Genomic DNA, 21,884 nt, shown 5'->3' with positions numbered 1-21,884 from the left:
TCCTCGAGAGAAATGTACCACTCTGCTTTAGAGACCCAAGTTCTCCACAAAAAGATTACCCAACGAGGGAGTAAGAAAAGAAGAAAATAACCCTAAAAAAGAAAATTGTACCAGAGTGGACCAGACAAACTACAAGAGTTTGTTGAATAGGCATTGTCCCAGCTGTCAATTATTTCTAAACTTCTATATTAAGAACATAACATTTCTTTGAACATCATTATTTGAGACCTTCCTGCATTCTCAGACATCTCTTAAATCCTTTTGTATTCAGATTGCTTTAACTAAAAATTCATATCAGCCTGCCTTCTGCAACTTTTTGGACCTGATAGTATTCTCCCTCTCAGAAAGTGCTGTAAAGAAGTTCTCAAGAATGATGGAAGAAGATGCTAATTAGATTTTTATGAAAGGCCCAGGTTTAGGACCAAAGAATCTGGATTCTGCACTTGGAGTCTTGGGGTAGCAAATGAATATATTGGTCAAATCTATTAGCAGACGACATATTGCCACAAATTGAATATTATAGATTTAGAACCATTAGTGAATGCACAAAAGAAGGGAAACTGATGTCATGTATTAGAATTCTGTACTATCCTGGTTTGGGCAATATTTTTATCTTTCTAACCCTTCCTTTAAGATTTAAGAGAATATTCAAGGGAATAAAAATTCCTTATTTTCTGTAGATTTTGCTCCATGTATTTAGTTGGAATTTATGACTTTTTTTTTACTCCCTTTCAGCTCCAACAGACCTACTCTCCTCATTTCTAACTTCCATTTAATTTGATATTTAAATCTATGATCCTATGAATTTGAAGCAGCTCTTGCAGAATTACATTGTGATTCTAATACTTCAGCACTAGGCTTTTTCAACAGAATCTGGTTATTGCATAGTAGTTGTTAGGCTACTTATGAATCCAGTACTTCTATCCATGTTGGTAATGTATAGAAAGAAAGATGAAATTTTCCTTCTTTTCTGAAGATAAGCTATTGGACGCATGTGTGGTAGATAGAAAAAGAAGAGGAGCTATGTCTAATGCTGCTTCAGTATGTTCTTTTCACTCATTGTTGTAGAACACTGATTTAAATCCTCTTGTTATCTCTCCACAATTACACTGAAGGACTATTTAATGGACTCTTATTAAGGGAACCAATAATAAAGGTCTTCATCTTTCAGCCAACATACAAGAAACAAGTCATTTCTCCCTGAGGTTGTTTACATGTCTTTTAAAAAGTTTAATCTATCCCTAATCTTCTAGATCATTAAGAACCAGAATTTTAATAGTCTGCTTATTGATTAAAAGAAACAATCTACCTATTATAAGGCATCTCTGGATTTAAAATGTTCCCTCTAGCATTCAGCAGAATTGCACCTGGACAGAATTTCCCTTACCACATTCAAACAGGACTAAATCACAAGGCATCAAGGGCTAAGAAAATCACAGCAACAAAACAACTATATACCACCTTATCATCAATGTTAGAGTGGTGGAACATTTGTAGCAGCTGAGTTTGCAGTGTAAAAAATTAACCCACCATTAGCAACTTGTTCCTTTTTACCTTCCAATTCAGGATTCCAAGAATGTTTACTAAGAGGAAATAACATTCAAATGTTTCTACAAAAACACTTAAATTACAATTCAGAGATATCTTTCCAGGTGAAGCAGGATGCAAATATTTCAGTAACATTAAGAGAATCATGCACATTCAAAGAAATCTGCTTAAAGGAAAGGGTTTGGATTGTCTATTATAAGATTATGGACTACAAATTATACTTAGAAACAGACTTCTAGTGACCTTGCTCAATCATAATCCTGTTCTTTTTTCTGAGTAATCAGATTCTTAATTTTTTATCTTCTCATTTGTGGTTTTGCACAACACAGATGCTGTTTCTTTTCAATATATTTCTTTACTTGGAACATCTTCATCTCCATCCTCTCTTTTACCCAAACATGTGGACTACCCTCGCATCACTGATATCTAAAACATCTTACTCCCTTGTCGGTCATGGGAAAAGCCTGCACTTTTACAAGTCCTAATGAAAAAACATGTTCATACGTGGCACATAAACTCTGTACACACAAATATTTCCTAAATCAGTTAAATAATTCTCAGCAAAGGTTACAATCTTTTCTGACTCAAAACAATGATTTCAACAGTTTGACTGTGAGTGACCACTCTGAGTGTTGGAGCGATGAGGGAAGTTGGTAAAATTTCTGGGACAGATGCAAGAGAAGAGCTCATATGTCTCTATGCTCAATAAACTTCCTATCTGAAGGATTTCAGTTTCTGAAGAAAAATGAGAAAACTATATTCATATAAAACTCATAGCTTTTTGATAACCTGTACCACTGAATGTCTTTCCTTAAAAGGGGCACTATTTGAATAAGCCTACCACTGAACTTTCCTACTGGTGGCAAGAATGGAAATGGTCATATCCACAATGCCTCCTCAGGATTGGCCAATAGGATAAGTGGAATAATGAAGGACAAAAGAGAGTATGTGACTAAAGAATGATGTTCTAGACTCCCATATCAAATAGCTCTGCTTAGACCAGGACTTTCCAATGAAATCTTGCAGCTGAGTTTCCTGATACATGACAGAGGTCACATGTAACTGACTTGTGTTCTCCTGGCAATGACACAGTCTTACTTAACTATGATGGTAATAAGTATCTGCAAGAAAGTTTCACTTTTCGTGCCTTGGTGGAATTGAGCCATGAAAAAGGATGGCCAAAGAAAAAAATTAAAGTTAGAGGACCTTAAAGCTAGCAGGATATTTAGAACATCACCCTATCTATTCTTCTTGAGGTTGGAAGGTCCAGTCATCACTATAGCATTTTCATTGTGTCTCTGTTTACCTGGTCTGTGGAACTAGAATCTAGTACAACAATCCCTTCCAAATCAGTATCCCCAGACATGTATCTAGCATCAACATGCCAAGCTAAAAGTCAGAAGTCAGTGGACAGAATATGGGTTATTAAGAGACTGAAAAATCACTAGTTTTTCTTAGACCTACTCTTTCTACTCCTTCTTCAATGGGTAAATTCCAGAGCTGAGTGCCTCAGAAGGCCCTTTTTTCTTCTGTTGTAGGACAATGCTACCCTCTGGTGGCAGATCACGGTTTTTTTTTTTTTTTAATCATTCAAGAATTCCCCTCATTTCATGCTGTCCTTTATTCCTTCATCATTCTTTTCTTGTCTTTTATACACTCATTTGTGCCATTTAGTATCGAATCCCAGAAAAGACTCACCCTTCACTTCTGTCCTAACTTACTTTATATAGTATCTCAATCTCTTTCTTTCTCTCTCTCTCTTTCTCTCTCTCTCTCTCCCTCCCTCCCTCTCTCCCTCTCTCCCTACTCTTTGAGTCTGTCCCCTCTCTTCTTGCCAATCTCAACCTCCTGCCCCACTCTCAGCACTCTGTAGTCTACATTACATTACAACCTTTCTTCATCATTTATAACAACTTTAGCTTCTCCTCTTTCCCCACTGAGTCTTCTACTTTGGATCATTCTTTTCATTTAGAGTGAACTTTCTAAGTTTGATTATAGCTCTTTATACAACTTGGATTTGAAATGTGCAGAAGTTTTGCCTCCATAGAGAGATGCCCCAGCCTGTCTGAACATGAGAATTGACTCTACACAGAAATAAAGAGATTTTCATGTTCCCCCAAACATCCGTTTCTTTTCTCAATGATTTTATACTGGCCACTTCTAGTTAAAGAAATGAATCTTATAACCAGTTGTCTACTCTTAAAACTGATACCATGTGCAACATTGTGTAGGGTAGTTCCCTACTTTCAATCCATTGTTCTTATAAATTCTCTGATTGTAGACTGTGAACGTTCTTATTTTGCTTATGTCTATATTTACTTATCTATGAACATGTTAAGTCCTCTCAGTAGAATGTAAACTCTCTGATGGTAGAAAGTGTTTTACTTTTATATTTATATCTCCAGAATCTACCACAGTGTCAGATGAATATAGAAAGTACTTTTAAAATGCTTGATGATTAATTTAATGATGATTTATGAGCCTTCATACTAAAGGTGTCCTTGTTACTACATGTCTTCAGGTACAGATAGGATGACCCCTTTGGGAAATATGATAGAGGTAATTCAGTAGCTTCCAAGGTTCCTTCCAATTCTGAGTTTCCATCACTCTTTGATTTACTTGCTATTTGGATGCTATTACTTACTAATTGGAACTTTATCTTCATTCCTAAGCCTAAATATTGGAAAATCAAACTCTCACCCCTAAAAAGAAGGAAGAGTGTTTGGTGATCTGTTTCATATTTCAATTTAACAAACTTTCATTAAGCACCTACTACTACATGCAAACTACCAGTTTGAATCAATTTGACAGACCTCAGAAATATTTTTTTTCTTTTTTCTTTGAGCTAGGGCCAGACCAATCCAGACAAAATAAGCTAACTTCAAAGATGAATTTTTATAGAGGCACTTTAGTGAACAAAATTATCATTAGGTAAATTGCTGCAGATCAAGGAGAGAAAGGAAGAGTGAAAAGGAAGAATGGGAAGGAGGAAGGGAGGGAGGGAGGGAGGGAGGAAGGAAGGAAGGAAGGAAGGAAGGAAGGAAGGAAGGAAGGAAGGAAGGAAGGAAGGAAGGAAGGAAGGAAGGAAGGAAGGAAGGAAGGAAGGAAGGAAGGAAGGAAGGAAGGAAGGAAAAAACCTTATGAACCTGGTCACATGAAAGCTGAGACAGAAAATAGGTACCTTTTTTAGGGGCAATAGATTAAAGCAGAGAACCTAGGATTTCAATCTTCAAGTTTGCCCCGGTAGTGGTTCTGAAAACTGACTTGGGGAAAGGAATCAGAACCTTAAAGGATTGTTTGAAGTGGATATAGAGGGTGGCTGGAGCTGTGAGACAGTGGCTTGGCTCCTTGGCTTGGAAAATATGTTCTGAAATCCAGAGCAGTAATTAAGTCGTTGGGAGGCCTAGGGCAAAAAAAAAAGAAGTTCACATGGAATACAGCTGCAGGGAATAGAAGTGCTTCCAGAAGACAAGAGGTTTTTGTGTGGCTAAAGGATAGGCTTGCTACTGGAGAAGTGGGAAGAGTTGGCCTGAGGGCAAGTTGTGGCCAATCTTGAGAGAAAGCATTAGGATAAAGCAGGTCTTTGAGAGTGGGCTAGGTAGGGATTATCTCACCTGCAATCTTATTCCTGGGGGTGGGATAGGGAGAAAGTGTATTCTGGGGAAATGTTTCTGGTTCCTTCCAAAATTCATCACCCTGGAGAAAACCCCCTACTGTCCCTTCCCAATTATATAGCTCAACTGAAATTCTTTATGTCTCTCCTAGTATTCTTAGTTGAAAGTTTTTCTGTTGGGTTGAAGAGTCTGGGGTTTGTGAATATCCAGAGTCACCTCTGAGATCATTATAACACAAAGTTTAGATAATTTAAATAATAACCCAATTGTCCAATGGAGATTCATTTCCTGCTGGCTATACCAAGTCCAACAAGGTTTCAGAGACACTGTAAAGAAGAGAATAAAGCATATTTCCCATTGTACTGCTTCAGATAAGTGCCACTTTCTAAAAGTCTAAAAGAAGCTCTATCCATAAAAGGAATCCACAGCAAATGAGGAATTCAATGAATAAAGAACCAGAATGCCAAATATCAGCTCACAACTTTCCCAGGAAATGGTGACTGGGATCCCACCTCTAATAGCTCCCTGGAACTTGGACCAAATGATTTCCAAATCTCCTTCCGTAGCTAAAATTCTACAACAACAGTTCAGCCATAATCTACTACTCCAAGATATGCCTTAAATCTTACTTAAAATTAAGTCCTTCCTTGGGGAAAGCCAAATCTGAATATACTTAAATAAACTGTAGAGAAAGATAGTGTCCAGGAGCTCCTATTGGAACTAAAAATAGCTGTTTCACACTGTAGAGATTACATTCACCAACCCTCTTTACTTGCAACTTCCTACTCTCCCTTTTTGGCAAAGGATACTTCACCTACAGCAAATTCTCTTACCTGCCTGATTCCCCTTGGATTTTTCCTACCATGCTGATATTTTCCAGTGACTCTTGTGGGAAGAGAACCTCTATCACCATAGGACCTGGGGTCCTCACTGGGGTGTGTGTATGTGTGCTTGTGTTTTTGTGTCTCTTTGTCTGTGTATGTTATGTGTTTGTGAGTGTGTGTTCACAAGTATGCTATCAGAACCATTCCTATATATGAGAATGCTGTGAAGAAACATTCACTTACTGACCCAAGTTAACTAATGAGTTTATGGGAGAAGTCTCATTAGAACTCAAAGGCCATTATCACATGATCTAATACTTCACTCAAACTTCTGGCTTAAACACATCCCCACAGCATTCCCCACAATATCAGTATCCTTCAAGTCTTTCTCTGTTCTGATTTGTTAATCAGTTATTAAAAATGGGAACTCAGAAAATAAATCACAGAATTTGCACATTTATAAACAAGCATATTTAACATTTATAAATTATTTGAATTTTCTAGCCTTTGTCATCCAACTCCCATGTGTCAGATAAGATTTCTTTTTCTTTTTCCCAAGATTCCCTCTGATCTAGACTTTTTTTTTCTTTTTTGGCTCTTTAATGTAAAAAATAAAAAAGGAGGAAAACAAAGAAACCTCCGCCTCCCAGGATCCATTAAAAGTCCAAGTGAAGTGGCTTAGATTTGGAAAAGTGGTGGGTTTTAAGGGGAGGATTGGGGACCATCAGAGGTGCTCCAGAGTTGACAGCGTCACTCCTCTCCATTTCCTTGTTGGAGAAGCAGAAGGTGGATTTCTTGAAATGAGGGGCGATTTTTGGTGTCTCTTCTCCAGCAACTGAGCATCAGCTTATAAACAGGATCAGGGCAAATTGCAGGCTGTGGGAGATATGTCTTTGGAAACAGACAAATAGACAACAAAAGTGAGGAAATTACAGAGAAAGTTGAAAGGAAAATAAAATGTTTAAAGCCTGGGGTGGGGAGCGCTGGAGACATAGTTGTATTCATGTTTAAACATTCTCCTCATTTTCCAAAATTTGATATCTAAATAGGTATTGCCCCAGCATAGCTAAGGACTGGCAAAGCCACTGAGGCCATAAGAGTAATAGGCAGCTAAATGACTCAGTGGATAGAGCACTGAATCTAGAGTCAGGAACACCTAAATTCAAACCCAGTCCCAGATACCTATTAGCTGTATAATCCTGGACAAATCATTTAATCTCTGTTTTTCTTAATCCAGTGGAACAGGAAATGGCAAAACACTCCAGTGTCTTTGTCAAGAAAACCTCATGGACAGTATGGTCCACGAAGTCACAGCAAATTGGATATAATTGAACAACAACCATAGGGTATAGAGTTATTATCTGCCTGAGTTACTCAGAATTTGACTGTCATTTTCCTTCTCAGAAAATATCAATAACTTTTCATAACCTGCAGAGCAGATTCAGACTCCCCAACATGGCTGCCTTTCTGCTTAACTGGTGTACTCCCCTTCTCCTATACTAAGATTTGACTGAGATTCCCTATTCCCAAACACACCTGACATTTTCTTGCCTTCACTCCCCTTTGACACTGCTTCCTCTACCTGTAACATCTTCCTCCTCCATCTGTCCAAGTCCCAGCCAACCTTCAAGACTCAGTTTCTCTGCCAGTCTTCCTCCATCCCTCACTCCAGCCAGAAGGAATCTCCACCTCCACACTCTTCTCATACTTTGCCTTTCTCCCTGTACTTATTTCATTGAAATAAATCCTGGATTTGGAGTCCTATGGTAGGGATTCAAATTTCAGCTCTATTATTTATTACCTATGTGGCACGGGCCTCATTTTTCTCACTTGTAAAATAGGAGAGTTGGGCTAAAATGGCATCTAAGACCTTTTCTTAGTTCTATGAACTTTTATAATTCTTACATTGAAATACAGTTATTTGTCTACAAACACATGTGTGAAATATGCATATACACATACATACATATATGCATGTGTGTCTGCATGTATGTACTGAAGCAGGGCTTTCTTCTTTTTCCTTCACCAGAAGCTCACATATTCTCATCCATCCCTCCTCAGTTTACCCTACCTGCCGCCCTTGGTCTCGGAAGAATTCTCCAGTATTCTCGATGACTTGTTCATCTGACAGTTGGGAATACGGCTGCTCCTGGCAAAAAGTGAAGGTCTCCCACAGCGTCACCCCAAAAGCCCATACATCACTTGCTGTGGTGAACTTGCCCTAATTAGATGTGAAAAGAGAAGGAAAAAAGAGAGAAATTCAGGATAACCTTCCTCCACACACTCCTCAAAGGGAGTAATGCTTTGGCTTTCACACCTTCCCTCACCTCTAGAGGTAAACAACCATTATCAAAGCCAGAGTTCTGTGAGATTCTTAAAGTGGGAGCTTCTCATATTAGATATGCTTTCATGGAGTTCTGCAACATTTAAAAGTGATTTTCCCACCCTTATTATTCAGTTCAGACTATACCTGGGAAGCTTACTTCCTTTGAGGGTCAAACTCTATAAAGATTAAACAGCACTCAAAGATGCATGATTCTCCAATTTATTGTTAAAAGATTGTTCAAGAAAACAAAATTGTAACAAGATGTCAATCATCTAACTGTTAGAAAACATCAACCCTTCTTTAAAGCCCAATTATGCTTTATCATATTCTTCCCTCTAAACATAGATATTTTATTCTTCAAGGCTTGCAATTAGCCCCCTTCTTTTTTCTCTACATCCTTTTTGATGATTTCATCAATTACCATGGATTCAATTCCCAACTTTTCACAATGATACCATCATCTCTATATGTAGCCCTCATTTCCTCCTTGTATGAACTGATGGCCCTTTGAGTATCTCCAACTGCTTGTTTTATAAGTAACTTTAAACTCAACCTGACTAAACTGTAACTCATTATTTTACCTCTCTAAACCCATCCCTTCCTCATTTCTGTTGAGGTTGCGACAATCCTATCAGTCATTCAGAACTTTCCATTCCTCTTTTACTTCCTCCATATCTAATCACTTACCAAGATAGATAGACACATACATATGTACATACATACATACATATACACATACACACATATATGTAAAGGGCAAGAAAAATATTAATCTGGGCTCACCAATTCTTCCAATAAACATTTGCAGAGACAGATTTTTTTAATACACTGATTAGAGAACGCCTAGGAATGGAACAAAAACAAACTTGGCTATACAATAGCTCAAAGTCATTCCTTTGAACTTAGGACAGGAACAAGCAGTCCACAATGGAAATAAAAGATATTTGGGAGAAATGTATTTGAAGACATTGATATGACAATTTTACTCTGATAAGTATCACAACTTTTTACAATTCTATGGAAGTGGCCAAAATCTGGTCCTCTTCCACCTGGCCCTCTGGTCATTCCACACCCTTTTATCACTACTGGAGCTGAACTTCAACACAGATACATATGTATAGGGAGATATATATATCTCCCTATACATACACACATATATACATGTATATATACATATATACATATATATATATATATATATATATATATATCAAGAGAGGTATACACACACCCACACACATATATATATACGTATATATGTGTGTGTATATATATCAAGAGAGGTGCACATATATATACATACACACACACACACACACACACATACATATATATCACCTCCCCATTCTCTCCATTCATATGTCATCCTAGTTCAAGTTTTCATGACCTTTACTCTTACAAGAGGCTTCTAACTGGACTCCCTATTTCCATTATCTCCACAGTCCAATCCATCTTCCACCCAGCTATCAAAATTATATTTCTAAAGCACAGCTCTGAACATATCAATCCCTGTTTTCTTTAGGATAAAATAATAATTCCTCACTTTGACATTAAAAACCTCCAGTTCCCTACAGCCTTTTTTTCCCTGTGATTTCCCAGACCATCTAGGGGAAAAGGTGTCTGGCATTAATGGAGGTATCCTGTAAATTAGAGATGTCAACTTATTGCCAATCTATGCAAGTAACCAGCAAAAATCCTGAGTGAAATGGCATGGGATTAAAATGCAATTGGGAAATTTAACAAAATGGCCAGGCTTATTGCACATCACTCTACTTTAGCTATTTGTTATTCCCTGAACTCAGAATTCTATTATCAGCCCCCATACCTGTTTGCTTAAAGTTTCAGGTTTCCAACATTATTTAACTTATGACCAACATCCTAAGAGAAACCTCTCCTGATCCTCCTAAGTAGGAATGCCCTCTCACCTACATTATCATAAGTACCCTTCTCTGTTTACATGTTTCTTGATTCCTGACTCTAGGAGAATAAAAATTCCTTTAAGGAAAAGACTTATGTTTTGTTTTGTCTTTATACCTTCAGTCCCTAGCAAAACATAGAGAAGTCACCTCAGAAATGTTTATTGCATTAGAACTAAGTTCATGATTTTTGTTCTTTAAAGAGCCAGAAAGATGTAACAGAAAGAATTTTAGATTTTAATTTCAGCTATATCCTTAATAAATCACCTGACCTATCTGGATCTCAGTTTTCTCATTTGAAAAATAGATATGATTTATAATCATTTTCAGTGACAAAAATTATAATGCTATCATTTAGAGAATCCTAAGCCCAAGTGATTTGTTCAAATCACCCAGAAATTATCATGTCATGATAAGGACATTACTTAGGAAGGGTGTGTTGCTTCATCAGTATGATAGTCATAAATGGCATTTACCAAGGGTAATTAATAATGATTGAGAAAGATGCAAATGTTGATGTAATAATATTGGTTAATTATTGATGATAAAATTTAGAATAATCATTAATAACCCATGTACCTAGAAACAGTGTGTAGATATAGCTAGATGGTGCAAGGATTAGAGTACCAAGTTTAGAATCAGAAAGACATGTATTCAAATTCATCCTGGGCAAATCTTTTATCCTTGATCTGCTTCAGTTTCCTCAGCTGTAAAATAAAGATAATAAAAGTATCTACATTTCACGACAATTGAGGATTAAACAAAATAATATTTGCATTTTTCATAGTAGCTAATAATTGGAAATTGAGGAGATACCCAACAATTGGAAAATGGCTGAACAAGTTGTGGTATATGATTATTCTAGAATTTTATTATGTTATAAAAGATGATAAGCATGATGATTTCAGAAAAACCTGTAAAGATATATATATGAATTGATACAAAGTAAAGTGATCAGAAAAACAGGAGATCATATACTGTAGCAACAATATTGTATGATGAAGCACTGTGAATGACTTAACTATTCTCAGCAATATGATGATATGAAATGCCATAATCTCAAAGGACTCATGATGAAAAATATTATCTGCTTTTAGAGGAAAACATGTCTGAATACAGCATGAAGCAGACTCTCTTTCTTTGTCTGTCTGTCTCTGTATTTATCTGTCTCTGTCTCTCTGCTTCTGTCTCTCTGTCCTTCTCTCTCCCCCATAATTTTGTGACCCCCCCACATTCCGTTGTGCAACCTGATATAGGATCATGACTTACAATTTAAGAAATGTCATTCAAAAGGACCTTAAATAGCAAGCACAGTAGTTTATTATTTTATCCTTTGGCACTGGGAAGTTAATGAAGATTTTTTATTAGAGGAGAGATGTAATCATAATGGTGCTCCAATAAGATTACATGATAGTAAAAAATAAATGAATAGGACAGACTGGATTTTAATATTAAAATTGTTTAGACAAAGAGAGATACCAAGTTTTTCTAATATCCCAGATGCAAATCTACACATACTACCTTATGAACCTAGAAAAGTCATAGACTTTTGAAAAATATTGTTGATTTAGATATTAGAGGTTGAAAATATGAAAACTCACCAATAAGATACTCTCCCAAGACATCCAGCGGATAGGGAGCACTGCCCGCCCTTGGATCCTGTAGTAATCTCCGCTGTACAGGTTCCTGCTCATTCCAAAGTCTGCTATCTTGATGGTGTAGTTCTTACCCACTAAACAGTTTCGTGTGGCCAGGTCCCGGTGGACAAAATTTAGAGAGGACAAATACTTCATTCCCGATGCTATCTGTGTGGCCATAAACTTCAGGTTTATATAACTGAGGAAATATGATAGGAGACAATCAGAAGTATCCAGATGAATGCAGATGGACACAAACTTTGTCACCTCACCAGGACTATTGCAGTAAATGCCTAATTGGCCTCCCTACTCCAGTCCAACCTCCACATAGCTGCCAAATCTAAGTTGAGCTCCATACCCCAAATTTAAAATCTTCAACAGTTTTCTTTTATCTCTAGGATAAAATACATACCCCCAGCTTGGCATTTAAAGGTTCCCCCGAAAAAAATGGATGGATGGATGGATAGAAAGATAAACAGGTAGCTAGATGATAGACAGATGATAAATGAGATGGATAGATAGACAGATAGATAGACAGACAGACGCCTGCAGAGTCTAGCTTTCACCTTTCTTTCCAGGTTATTTTTTTATTTTATAGGCTCAATCATCTTCTTCCTGTCAGATTGGCCTATCTATTATCTGTCCCATATGACATTCCCTCTCCCAATCCCTTGTCTTTTCATTAGTTCCCTAAATTTGAAATGCCATCCATCCCCCCTCCCTTGTGTACTATATTGTGGAATCCCTATCTTCCTTCACAGCAACTGAGCTGTATCTTCACACTTGATGACATTCCTAATCCCCTTAATTATTAGTAATCTCTCCCTCTTGAAATGATTTAGCACATAGCTTGTAGTTAATTTTTATATGTACTGCATTCTCCTCCTGCACCCCAACCCCCAGTAGCATGTAAGCTCTTTCAGGCACAGTTTATTTTTGTCTCAACCTCCTATGCCTAGTGCAGTGCCTTATATGTAAATTTGCTGCATTTAATTAAATTGTGGATGTGAGAGATGAGACTCTCCAACTATACACAAAGTTTCTTGAGAATTGCAATAAACTCTTACATTTGGATGTCTAGTTGTTACGTATACTGTAAATGGAATTCTCATTGCTACATTTTTGGACCAGATTGATGCCGACAATTCTTTTGAATCTGGAATTCTGCTATTTTGTATCATTGACAACAATTAGCAAAGTGCTGAGCATAAGGAATATCTTATGTTCAATAACAATTAGATTAATATTGAATTAATTGGATTAAACTATTTTTGATGATGTAATATTCAGAAATAAATCCTCAAATAATATTAAAACATTGTTATTGTATTTGAGAGCTGTTTTTATTAGGAAAAAAGGGAAACTGAGATGTAGACCTAATAATAATAATAATGAACATAATGAAGTTTCATCCTTATATAGCCCTTAAACAATAGAAACTCCCTGAAGATAGAGATGGTTTCATTTTATGTATTTGTGTTCCTAGGGCACAGTGCCTGGTGGTAGAAAGAAAGAGGAACCATTAACTCTGAAGACTGCTCACACTATCTTTTGGGTAGTTCTAATTGTCCAGTATTTTGTCCTTATAACAAGCCTAAAATAGGGGCCAAGAAGACCATGTCTAATCTTCCTCCCAATGATAGCTTTTTAAATGGTTTAAAATAATTGTTTCTTTCTTAACGTTTCTTTTCTTTGGGATAAGTATCCCAAAGTGTTTTCAACTGATGAGTCAAAAATAAGGACAAGATTTCTGGTCCCCTCTATTGCTCCTCTCCTTTTCCTTAAAATCCTCTCAAGCTGATCAGCATCCTTCCTAAAATGTGATGTCAGATAAACCTAACACAGGCCTGACTCAGTTACCTGACAGTAGGTGCATTGCTGGAGGGAGGGTTCTGGGGCTCGTGTCGGGAAAGGAATTGGTTGAGGTCCCCATTCTCCATGTACTCAGTGATCATACATAGAGGGTCTTCTGCAATGCACACTGCTAACAGCCGGATGATGTTTGGATCCTTCAGCCGGGACATGATCTTTATCTCTTTGAGAAAATCATTCCTTTGGAAATATATAGACAAATATATATATATAGACACACACACACACACACACACACACACACACACACACACATACACACACATACACACACCCCAGAAGTCACTGGAGTTGGAAGGCATCAAACAGAAAAAAACTCCCCGCAAAGACTTCCTATCTCCACTTGCCCATAACTCCATCTGATCTTGTTCTGCTTCGTAGAATAGGTATAGAATGCCTGGTGACTGGCTAGTCTACTTGCTCTACAAAATATGTTTTTATAGAACTATATGTCCTATAATAATGTTGGCAAACTAAATTTGCAAACAGAATCCTATTTTAAGAGCATCATAGGAGCTTATTACTTAAAGGAGTTCTAATCTCAGTTATTTGATAAAGTGAAACATGTTTTTTAAAAGTGAATATTTTATCCCTGATTTATATATCTTATAAAGATATATATATATATATATTCATATATCAAAATATTATTAATAGTTGCAATCCAATCACCAAAATAATTAACAGGATAGTCAATTTTAAAGCATCCCTATTTAAAGGCACACTGTAATAACATACTCATACTTCAAAAATTGCACTTAGAAGACCAGGGATAAAAAAAAAAAATAGATGTGTACTGGTTGGGTATCGCTAGAAAACTTCTAGCCTGAAAATTTTATGATTTATTGCAAGTCCTAACCAAACAGATCCATTGAATGATGAAATAACCTGGGTCACTACTGACAATTTCCCATCTAGCAGCTGGCTGCAACAGCTTATTTTGGACCCTACAGGAATGGATCAGAATTGCATTGTCCTAAGACCCTTATGTGGCATATAAGAATCATTTATAAAGGAGTGGCTATGTTGGAACTTCTCTGTGTTCCCCCAGACTGAAATCTTGAGATGACTGTGATCTTTTTATGTCTACCCAAGTCCTAACATAACTCTCTTAGGTCTCCTCAAACCCCTGAAAAACTAAGATATCTCTAGGAGATTCGGGGACTCTGGCATCCGATCTTGCTTAAAAGATAAGGGTACACAAATGAATTTAAATCATATCTCAGTTCCCCAAATATAAACGCTGGCAAGGTACTCATTGTATCCTTTGTATTTCCTTGTCATTTCTCTAAAAAATCATGTGCCAAGATCATAAATACATGTTTAAGGATGAAGAACGTAGTCCTTCAGTATGATTTGGAAAGCTGTACAGTCAATTCAGCCTAATAAAGTCTCATAGATAACGGTCTGAAACTGTTCATAGCTTCATCGCTTCTCTCCTCAAACTCTAAGTGTGTCAACCATAGGACTCCCCAGGGGCATACTGTCATGGTTCTTGGGGCTTATCATGTTATTTGAGACAAGGACAATAAACTTTCTCCTGAAAGTATTTGGAATGCTCATGACATAAATCAAAACAATACAAGGCAGTGTTACTCAGATGTGCAGCTCTTGCAGAGAAAGTAAGTCTCAATGGCAGAATAACTCATCAATGCTATAATAGGAAGGCTGTAAGATAAGGGTGTGAAAGCAGAAACCGTAATCCATATTAATCTTAAACTCTTACACGACACGAGGAAGTACTAGAGGACTTTTTTGGAATATGTTTCCAAGTAAAGACAGCTGGATATTCTCAGGTTCAGTGGATACAGAAAGAAAGACAAAGAGCATATATTGAAGTGTTAAAAGGTGCACCAGACCTATGTTCAAAACGTGATTTTGATACATACTAGGTCTCTAGTTGTAAATGAATTCTTTAAACTCTCACAGTCTCCATTTTCTGGAAATTTTTATCTTATAAGATTGTTGTGAGAGTCAAATGAGAGAGTGCATGCAAAGTAATTAATAAAACTTAATGACTTACATAAATAGCTATTATTATAGAAGGAAAAAAAGAAGGGTGGGAGGAAAGGACACTCAAGAAAAGAAAGATTTAACAAGATGAAGAAAAGGAAAATACAGATTTGGCAAGAAAGTATAGGTCTGATTACCAAGAGTATGTTTGCTCAAAGGAGGTTAGTATACATTGGAATTATAAGCGACTTTCTCTCTATTTGGGTCAAACTGTTTACTTCAACTCCACTTTGGCTTGGGATAGGGAAAGAAACATGAACAAGTCTGCTGCCATACCTACAAAGCAAGGGCACCTTAGATTTCCCCATCAGGTAAGGGAGACCTCACTGATGACCAAGATCCAGAGGTCAGTAACCCTAAGGGCCACAGAGCCAACTAGTCTTGGGAGTGGATGTTAGACTGAGGCAGGGAACATGCCAGATAGAATGATGAGCAAGTATTTACAAGAGATAGTGATCCCACTGCCAGCCAGCCTAAGGAAACTTGGACCAGCCTGGGGCAGTGATCAAAATACCAGCCACTTATTAAGATAACACAAAATCAAAATCAAGAACACTAAAAAAAAATTTAAAAAATTTAAAAAAATTAAAAAATTAAAAAAAAAAAAAACAAAATCAAGAACACTGCAAGACACCACAGACTAAACATGAAGTCATCTAACAGTGACAAGGGAAATATTCTCCCCCACCAAGGATGGGGAGAATAAAGAGACTCCTTTCAAGCAAGTGAATTTCTAGAATAGTTCACCCCTTTAACAAGACTTTCAGATACCTTGGGTCTAAGCAGAATTATTATCCAAGTTCTGAGTTTCAGAAATGGTACTAGAAGACATGGAAGGAAAAAGAGTGTTATTCTATTATTTTTATTGTTGTTATTTATCTTTCATAAACTTTTGGTTTTTAATGCTCAATTTTTTAGCTTCACTTTCTTGTAGAGAGAACAGGAAGCATGATCCTTAAAAAAGAAATGAGCCAAATTTCTGATGTTCCCATAGAAGATGTAGGTGGAGATGTGAGCCGTGAGGAATAGTAAGAGAAAGAACCTCTCAAATGGCCCATGTGAACTTAGAGTGGTGAGTCTGAATCACAGGTAGTAGAAAGGGCAGTATGTACGCAATCACAAATTTCATTTTTAAGTTGGTAGAAATTCTTGGAAATATAGAGCTAGTAAAAATATAGATTAAGAAGGTGAACTGCATGCAGGATAAGAAGATAAAAATACAAGAAAAACAAGAAGATGAAGACTGAACATACACTCATTGGCTATTATCATTTCCACACATTGAATAGACCCCAAATCATGTCCTCTTGTAAATTCCTTGGGTGTTTCTAAGAAATGTTCCTGGTTCAAAGAAGCAAATACATGTAAAGGGAAATTCAAAATGTGGGTGACAGACCTGGCATTCTTGTTGGCATCTGCTCGGAGCATTTTCACAGCCACCAGGGCAGGTTGGTTGGTGTTGACATCTAAGGCAAAATCTTTGTCCATGAATTTTTCCATGCCCTCCACTTCACAGAGATGAACCTGGACAAAATTCATTGAGTTTCAACATCATTTGCTCTTTCAGAGTTCTTGGTGGGCTTTTCCTAGAGATAAGCTAAGTGGAACAGAGGAATTGGGAACCAATTGGATGTTTCACTTGTCCCTTTCGCAGATGAAAGAACTGAAAGGATAGAACAAGGATGATATGATAGTTCTTATGACCTATCACTTGGCTTACTAAGATGGTCTCCTAATTGGACTTCAATCCATCTTCTATATAGCCAACAAAGTGATTTCCCTAAAGTAAGAATTGATCAAGTTATTTCCCCTACTCATAAACTTTAGTCATCTCTTGGATCAAATATTAAACTATATGGTTGATCATATAGAAGCTCTTTATAACCCAAACACCTATTTGATCATCCCTGCATTATTACATTACATATTGCCTTTCTCTGTATTGTAACCCAACCAAACTGGCCTTTTTTGATGATAACAGAGAACATGCCATTTCCCATGTCCATGCCATTATAATGATTACCTCACGTAATTGTAATTCTCTCTCTTGGAATCTCTGCCTCTTGGAATCTTCACTTTCTTTCAAGACTCAGCTCAACCTTTTCCCCTTCTCCCACTAGTTGCCCCTCCAAAATTACCTTATATGTGCTTTCTATGTACCTATATACATAAATTTTCACTCCCTTGTTAGAATGTAAGTTCCCTAAGTGCAGGAATTACTTTTCTTTTGCCTTGACATTTCCAGCCTCTAACACAGTGCCTAGTACACAGTACATACTTAATCAATTTTTGTTGATTGATGATAGTGGCATAAGCCCTGGACTAAGGAGTCACATGCCTTAGGTTGGCCATATACCCCTTGCCTCATCCTGGACAGGCTACAGTCTGACTCAGATTCTTGATTTGCAAGATGATTCCAATAATACTTGAACTACCTTTCTCACAGAGTTGTTGTTATCCTTAAGGGACTATCTAAAGTTAAATTATTATAAATATACTTTCCAAACTATTATACAAATGGCTGATTAAAATCATTATTAAAGCACTGACCTAATATGGCATGTTTTCCTTCTTCATGAAATATTGAAACTTTGTTATGGTGTCAAGAATTAAACTTTTTCTGCTTGATCTCAGTTGTGGGAGCTAAGATAAATTGGTAAAAGTTATAGAAAAGAAAATTTAGATTTGTAGTTCCTAACGACAGGATCTTCCAGTTGGATGGAGCTCATCTGTCATGGAGCCCAACCTGTCCAGAAGCCCCTCCCCCTATAATATCATAGTCAATGGGTGACTGATTTTCCACTTGAAAATATCCAGTGGAAAGGTTTTGTCACTTGTACTGAACTTTTTCCTTATGGAGAACCTAAATTTGAATCTCCAACATTTCATACAATGAGAATATTTTGCATTGGAAGAGAACAGATAACCTTTCTCATTTCACAAATGAAGAAGCTGAAGTCCCAAGAAAGTTAAATGATTTGCTCAAATTATCCTTCAAAAAAGCATAATGAGGTTTTTAACCTAGGGTACCTGAACCCAAATCTCATGAGCTTTTGATGATATCACTCATTATTGCTGGCTCATCCCTCTAGGGTTAAGCAGAATAAATGTGATAGTACTTCCAATATGTAACAATAGAGATCATGTCCATTAACTTATCTTCACCAGGCTCCATCCTCAGTTGCTTCAAATGATCCTCTTATGTGACTGTCTCTAGTCTTCTCCCCATTCTAAACATCCTCTTAAACCAGACCAACTTATTAATGCTCTTTTTCAAAATGTGGTATCTAGAACTGGGTCCAACACTTCTTGGAAGAAGTGGACATTTAAGGGAGAATACAAAAGGATTATTACTTCCTTTTTCTGAGTACCATTCTTCAATTCAGGAAATCTAGGTTAACATTAGACTTCTTTGATGGCCATATCATGATATCTACTATCATACTGATATTGAGCTGGAAATCCACCAAAAGCCTAGACCTTTTTTTTTTCATACCCTCCATTTTCTGAACTTATAAAATTGGATTTTTGAACCATAAAGAGTAAGAGTAACTAGATGGCACAGTGGATAGAGTTCCAGGACTGAAGTCAGAAAGACTCACCTTCCTGAGTTCAAATCTAGCTTCAGATACTTCCTAGCTATGTGAACCTGGGCAAGTCATTTAATTGTTTACCTCAGTTTCCTCATCTGTAAAATGAGCTTCAGAAAGAAACAGCAAACCACTCCAATAACTTTGTCAAGAAACCTCAAGTGGGGTCACTAAGAGTCAGGAATGCCTGAACCAACTGAATAAAGAACATTTATCACAATTATATTCATCTTATTAAACCCTGATTATTTTTCTAGCCTCTAGAGATATTCTTATATCTACATTCAGTAAACTAATGTATTAACTGTCATTCCTAGCATGATCTTACCTGCAAATTTGGTAAGCATATTATTCATATCTTCCTCCATATTTTTGTCAGCAGCTAGGTTATGGAATGCAGAGACCTTTGAACCCATAGTCAGGAAGATTTAAAATCAAATCTAGTCTCAGATACTAATTGTGTTACCTTGGGCAAGTCAGTTTACCTTTGCCTATCTCAATCTTCTCAACTGTAAATTGGGAATAATAAAAATACCTAACTTTCTGTGTTATTTTGAGTATTAAATGAGATATTATAAAGCCCTCAGCACAATACCTGACACAAAGAAGGTTTTTTACTAAATGTTTCTTTCTCCTTCCTTCCTTTTTATTTCCTTATGTTCTCCTTCCTTCCTTCTCCTTTCCTCCTCTCCTCTCCTCTCCTCTCCCTTTCTTTGCCTTCCTTCCTTTTTCTTTCCTTATTTTCTCCTTCCTCCCTTCATTCCTTCCTCCCTCCCTCCCTTCCTTCTTTTCTTCCTTTCTTTTTTCTGCCTTCCTTCTTTCCTTTCCTTCCTTCCTTCCTTCCTTCCTTCCTTCCTTCCTTCCTTCATTCCTTTTCATTAGTGAAAATGTTAAACAACACAATGCCAAAGACCATCAAAGACCTCACCTCAAGCTGATCTAAACCTATAAATGACTCATCTTTGATTCAAGAAGTAGAATGGATTGCCCTCAGAGACAAGTGTTTTTCATTGTCATCTTTTTCAGATCTTATAGAGGGTATTTATGTTTGGGATATAATGGTTTCAACTGATAACATATGAGATTCCTTCCAGTTTTGTAATTCTATGATTCTGTAACTGTGATTAACTTTGTAGCTATCAACTATGTAACTATGATAAAATAAACTATATTTATTTATTATATATTATATATTATTTATAAAAAGAAATTCAATCTAATTTAGGTGTCTCTTAGAGCCCTAGCTAAAGGCACTTGGTTGTGAGAATACCAAGGAGACATTGTTATGAGGATAATAATGAAAGGCAACCCTATAGAATAGTACCTAGAGATAATTTCATAGTGAGGCTCTATTGTATTGTTTCTGCTAACAGTATTTTGAAGATTGAGAAGATTTTGAAGATTGGATTTCAATAGAAATCCAAATTAGGAAGTTCTGTGCTTTCTTCACTGACCTCCACCAACCACCTACACCTCTGCCAAGGAATAGGCATGGGAAATAAACTAGCCCTAGAACTGAATAGAAGTAGCAGAATGGGTTAGGTTGTCTTTGGGAAACTGTACAGTGCTCTTCATAATTCCAAACTTCTTCCTAAAAAACAAAAGCCTGTCTCTTTCAATGATGGTATAGGATTGAGAAACATGAACTAATAGTTTCCAGAGAATTCAAATTGAGAATCACTCAAAAGGCAATGAAGAGGTGCAGCAAGTTCATTGCAACATCATTAAAAACAGTTTTTAAAGATAATATGCATGACCAGAAAAGAAGAAAGATCAGTTCCCTGCAAAGAACAAGGAATAATTGATGAATAGCTTATGTGCTTAATTGGTATCAACCCAATGTCATGAGAAGACCCCTGATATGTTGGGTGGAGCTCTAGGGGAAGATTTATGAGAGGCCAAACACAAGAGTCCCACAGGATGAAAGGACATGGATGGCTTATACTCTTCATTGTATGGAGAAATACCCAAGTCAATGAGATCACAGATCCATTGAAATATTCAAGAACAAAGTTCCAAAATAATTTCTTTTAGATTGAGGCACTGCATGTCAATTGAGTCCCCTGAGGCATTGCTGTCTACTGAAATTATTACACCTCATATTCTCAGGAAGGTTCTCTTGCTAACATGCCTTATAGGTGAAATGGTTCCTTTTATACATATAAATTGACATCATTTCAAAAATGATTATCTACTCTCTTGGGTGGTTGACTTTGCTAGGATGGTAGAATAAAAGAAGTGTGTTTACTTTTCATTGTTTTGTATACAACTCTCATTAGAGAGAGAAAAAGGACACAGTCCCTTCCAGCAGGGTATTTCTGAACTGTTCATAATGAATGATCACATCTCTTAGCTTCTCTTCCATCTCCTTCACTTACAAACAAGACTGAAATTTTAGGTTGTCTTTCAGTGCATCTGAAGCACAGTTACTTCAAAGAGAAAGCATGAGACAAAATCAAGAGCAATGGCATTGGGTAAAATGGCTTGTAATTCCAGATCCGTCCTACTCCTAGTGCCTGGTACAGGGCCTGGAATACAGTAGGG

At 36.8% G+C, this 21,884-nt stretch overlaps 1 protein-coding gene across 6 annotated transcripts in view; it reads right to left on the bottom strand.

The window, feature by feature from the left end:
• Positions 1 to 4,635: 4,635 nt before the first annotated feature.
• Positions 4,636 to 21,884, bottom strand: part of DDR2 (discoidin domain receptor tyrosine kinase 2) — a 206,739-nt gene continuing 189,490 nt past the window's right edge. For 5 of the 6 annotated variants that reach the window (XM_031936799.1, XM_031936802.1, XM_031936800.1 and 2 more), the window contains 5 exons: positions 17,147 to 17,274; positions 13,726 to 13,917; positions 11,830 to 12,064; positions 8,058 to 8,207; positions 6,575 to 6,877 (listed from right to left, as the gene is read on the bottom strand). In XM_031936799.1, coding sequence (XP_031792659.1) covers positions 6,737 to 6,877; positions 8,058 to 8,207; positions 11,830 to 12,064; positions 13,726 to 13,917; positions 17,147 to 17,274 — 846 coding nt within the window. In that variant the 3' untranslated portion in view covers positions 6,575 to 6,736. Of the gene's footprint in view, positions 6,878 to 8,057; positions 8,208 to 11,829; positions 12,065 to 13,725; positions 13,918 to 17,146; positions 17,275 to 21,884 lie in introns of all 6 variants that reach the window. The other variant, XM_031936797.1, reaches the window with a different exon arrangement.

Source organism: Sarcophilus harrisii, chromosome 4 (assembly GCF_902635505.1).
Source record: "Sarcophilus harrisii chromosome 4, mSarHar1.11, whole genome shotgun sequence".
NCBI classification, from domain to species: domain Eukaryota; kingdom Metazoa; phylum Chordata; class Mammalia; order Dasyuromorphia; family Dasyuridae; genus Sarcophilus; species Sarcophilus harrisii.
The sequence above is the reverse complement of the archived record's forward strand: the minus strand, read 5'-3'. Positions and strand labels throughout refer to the sequence as shown.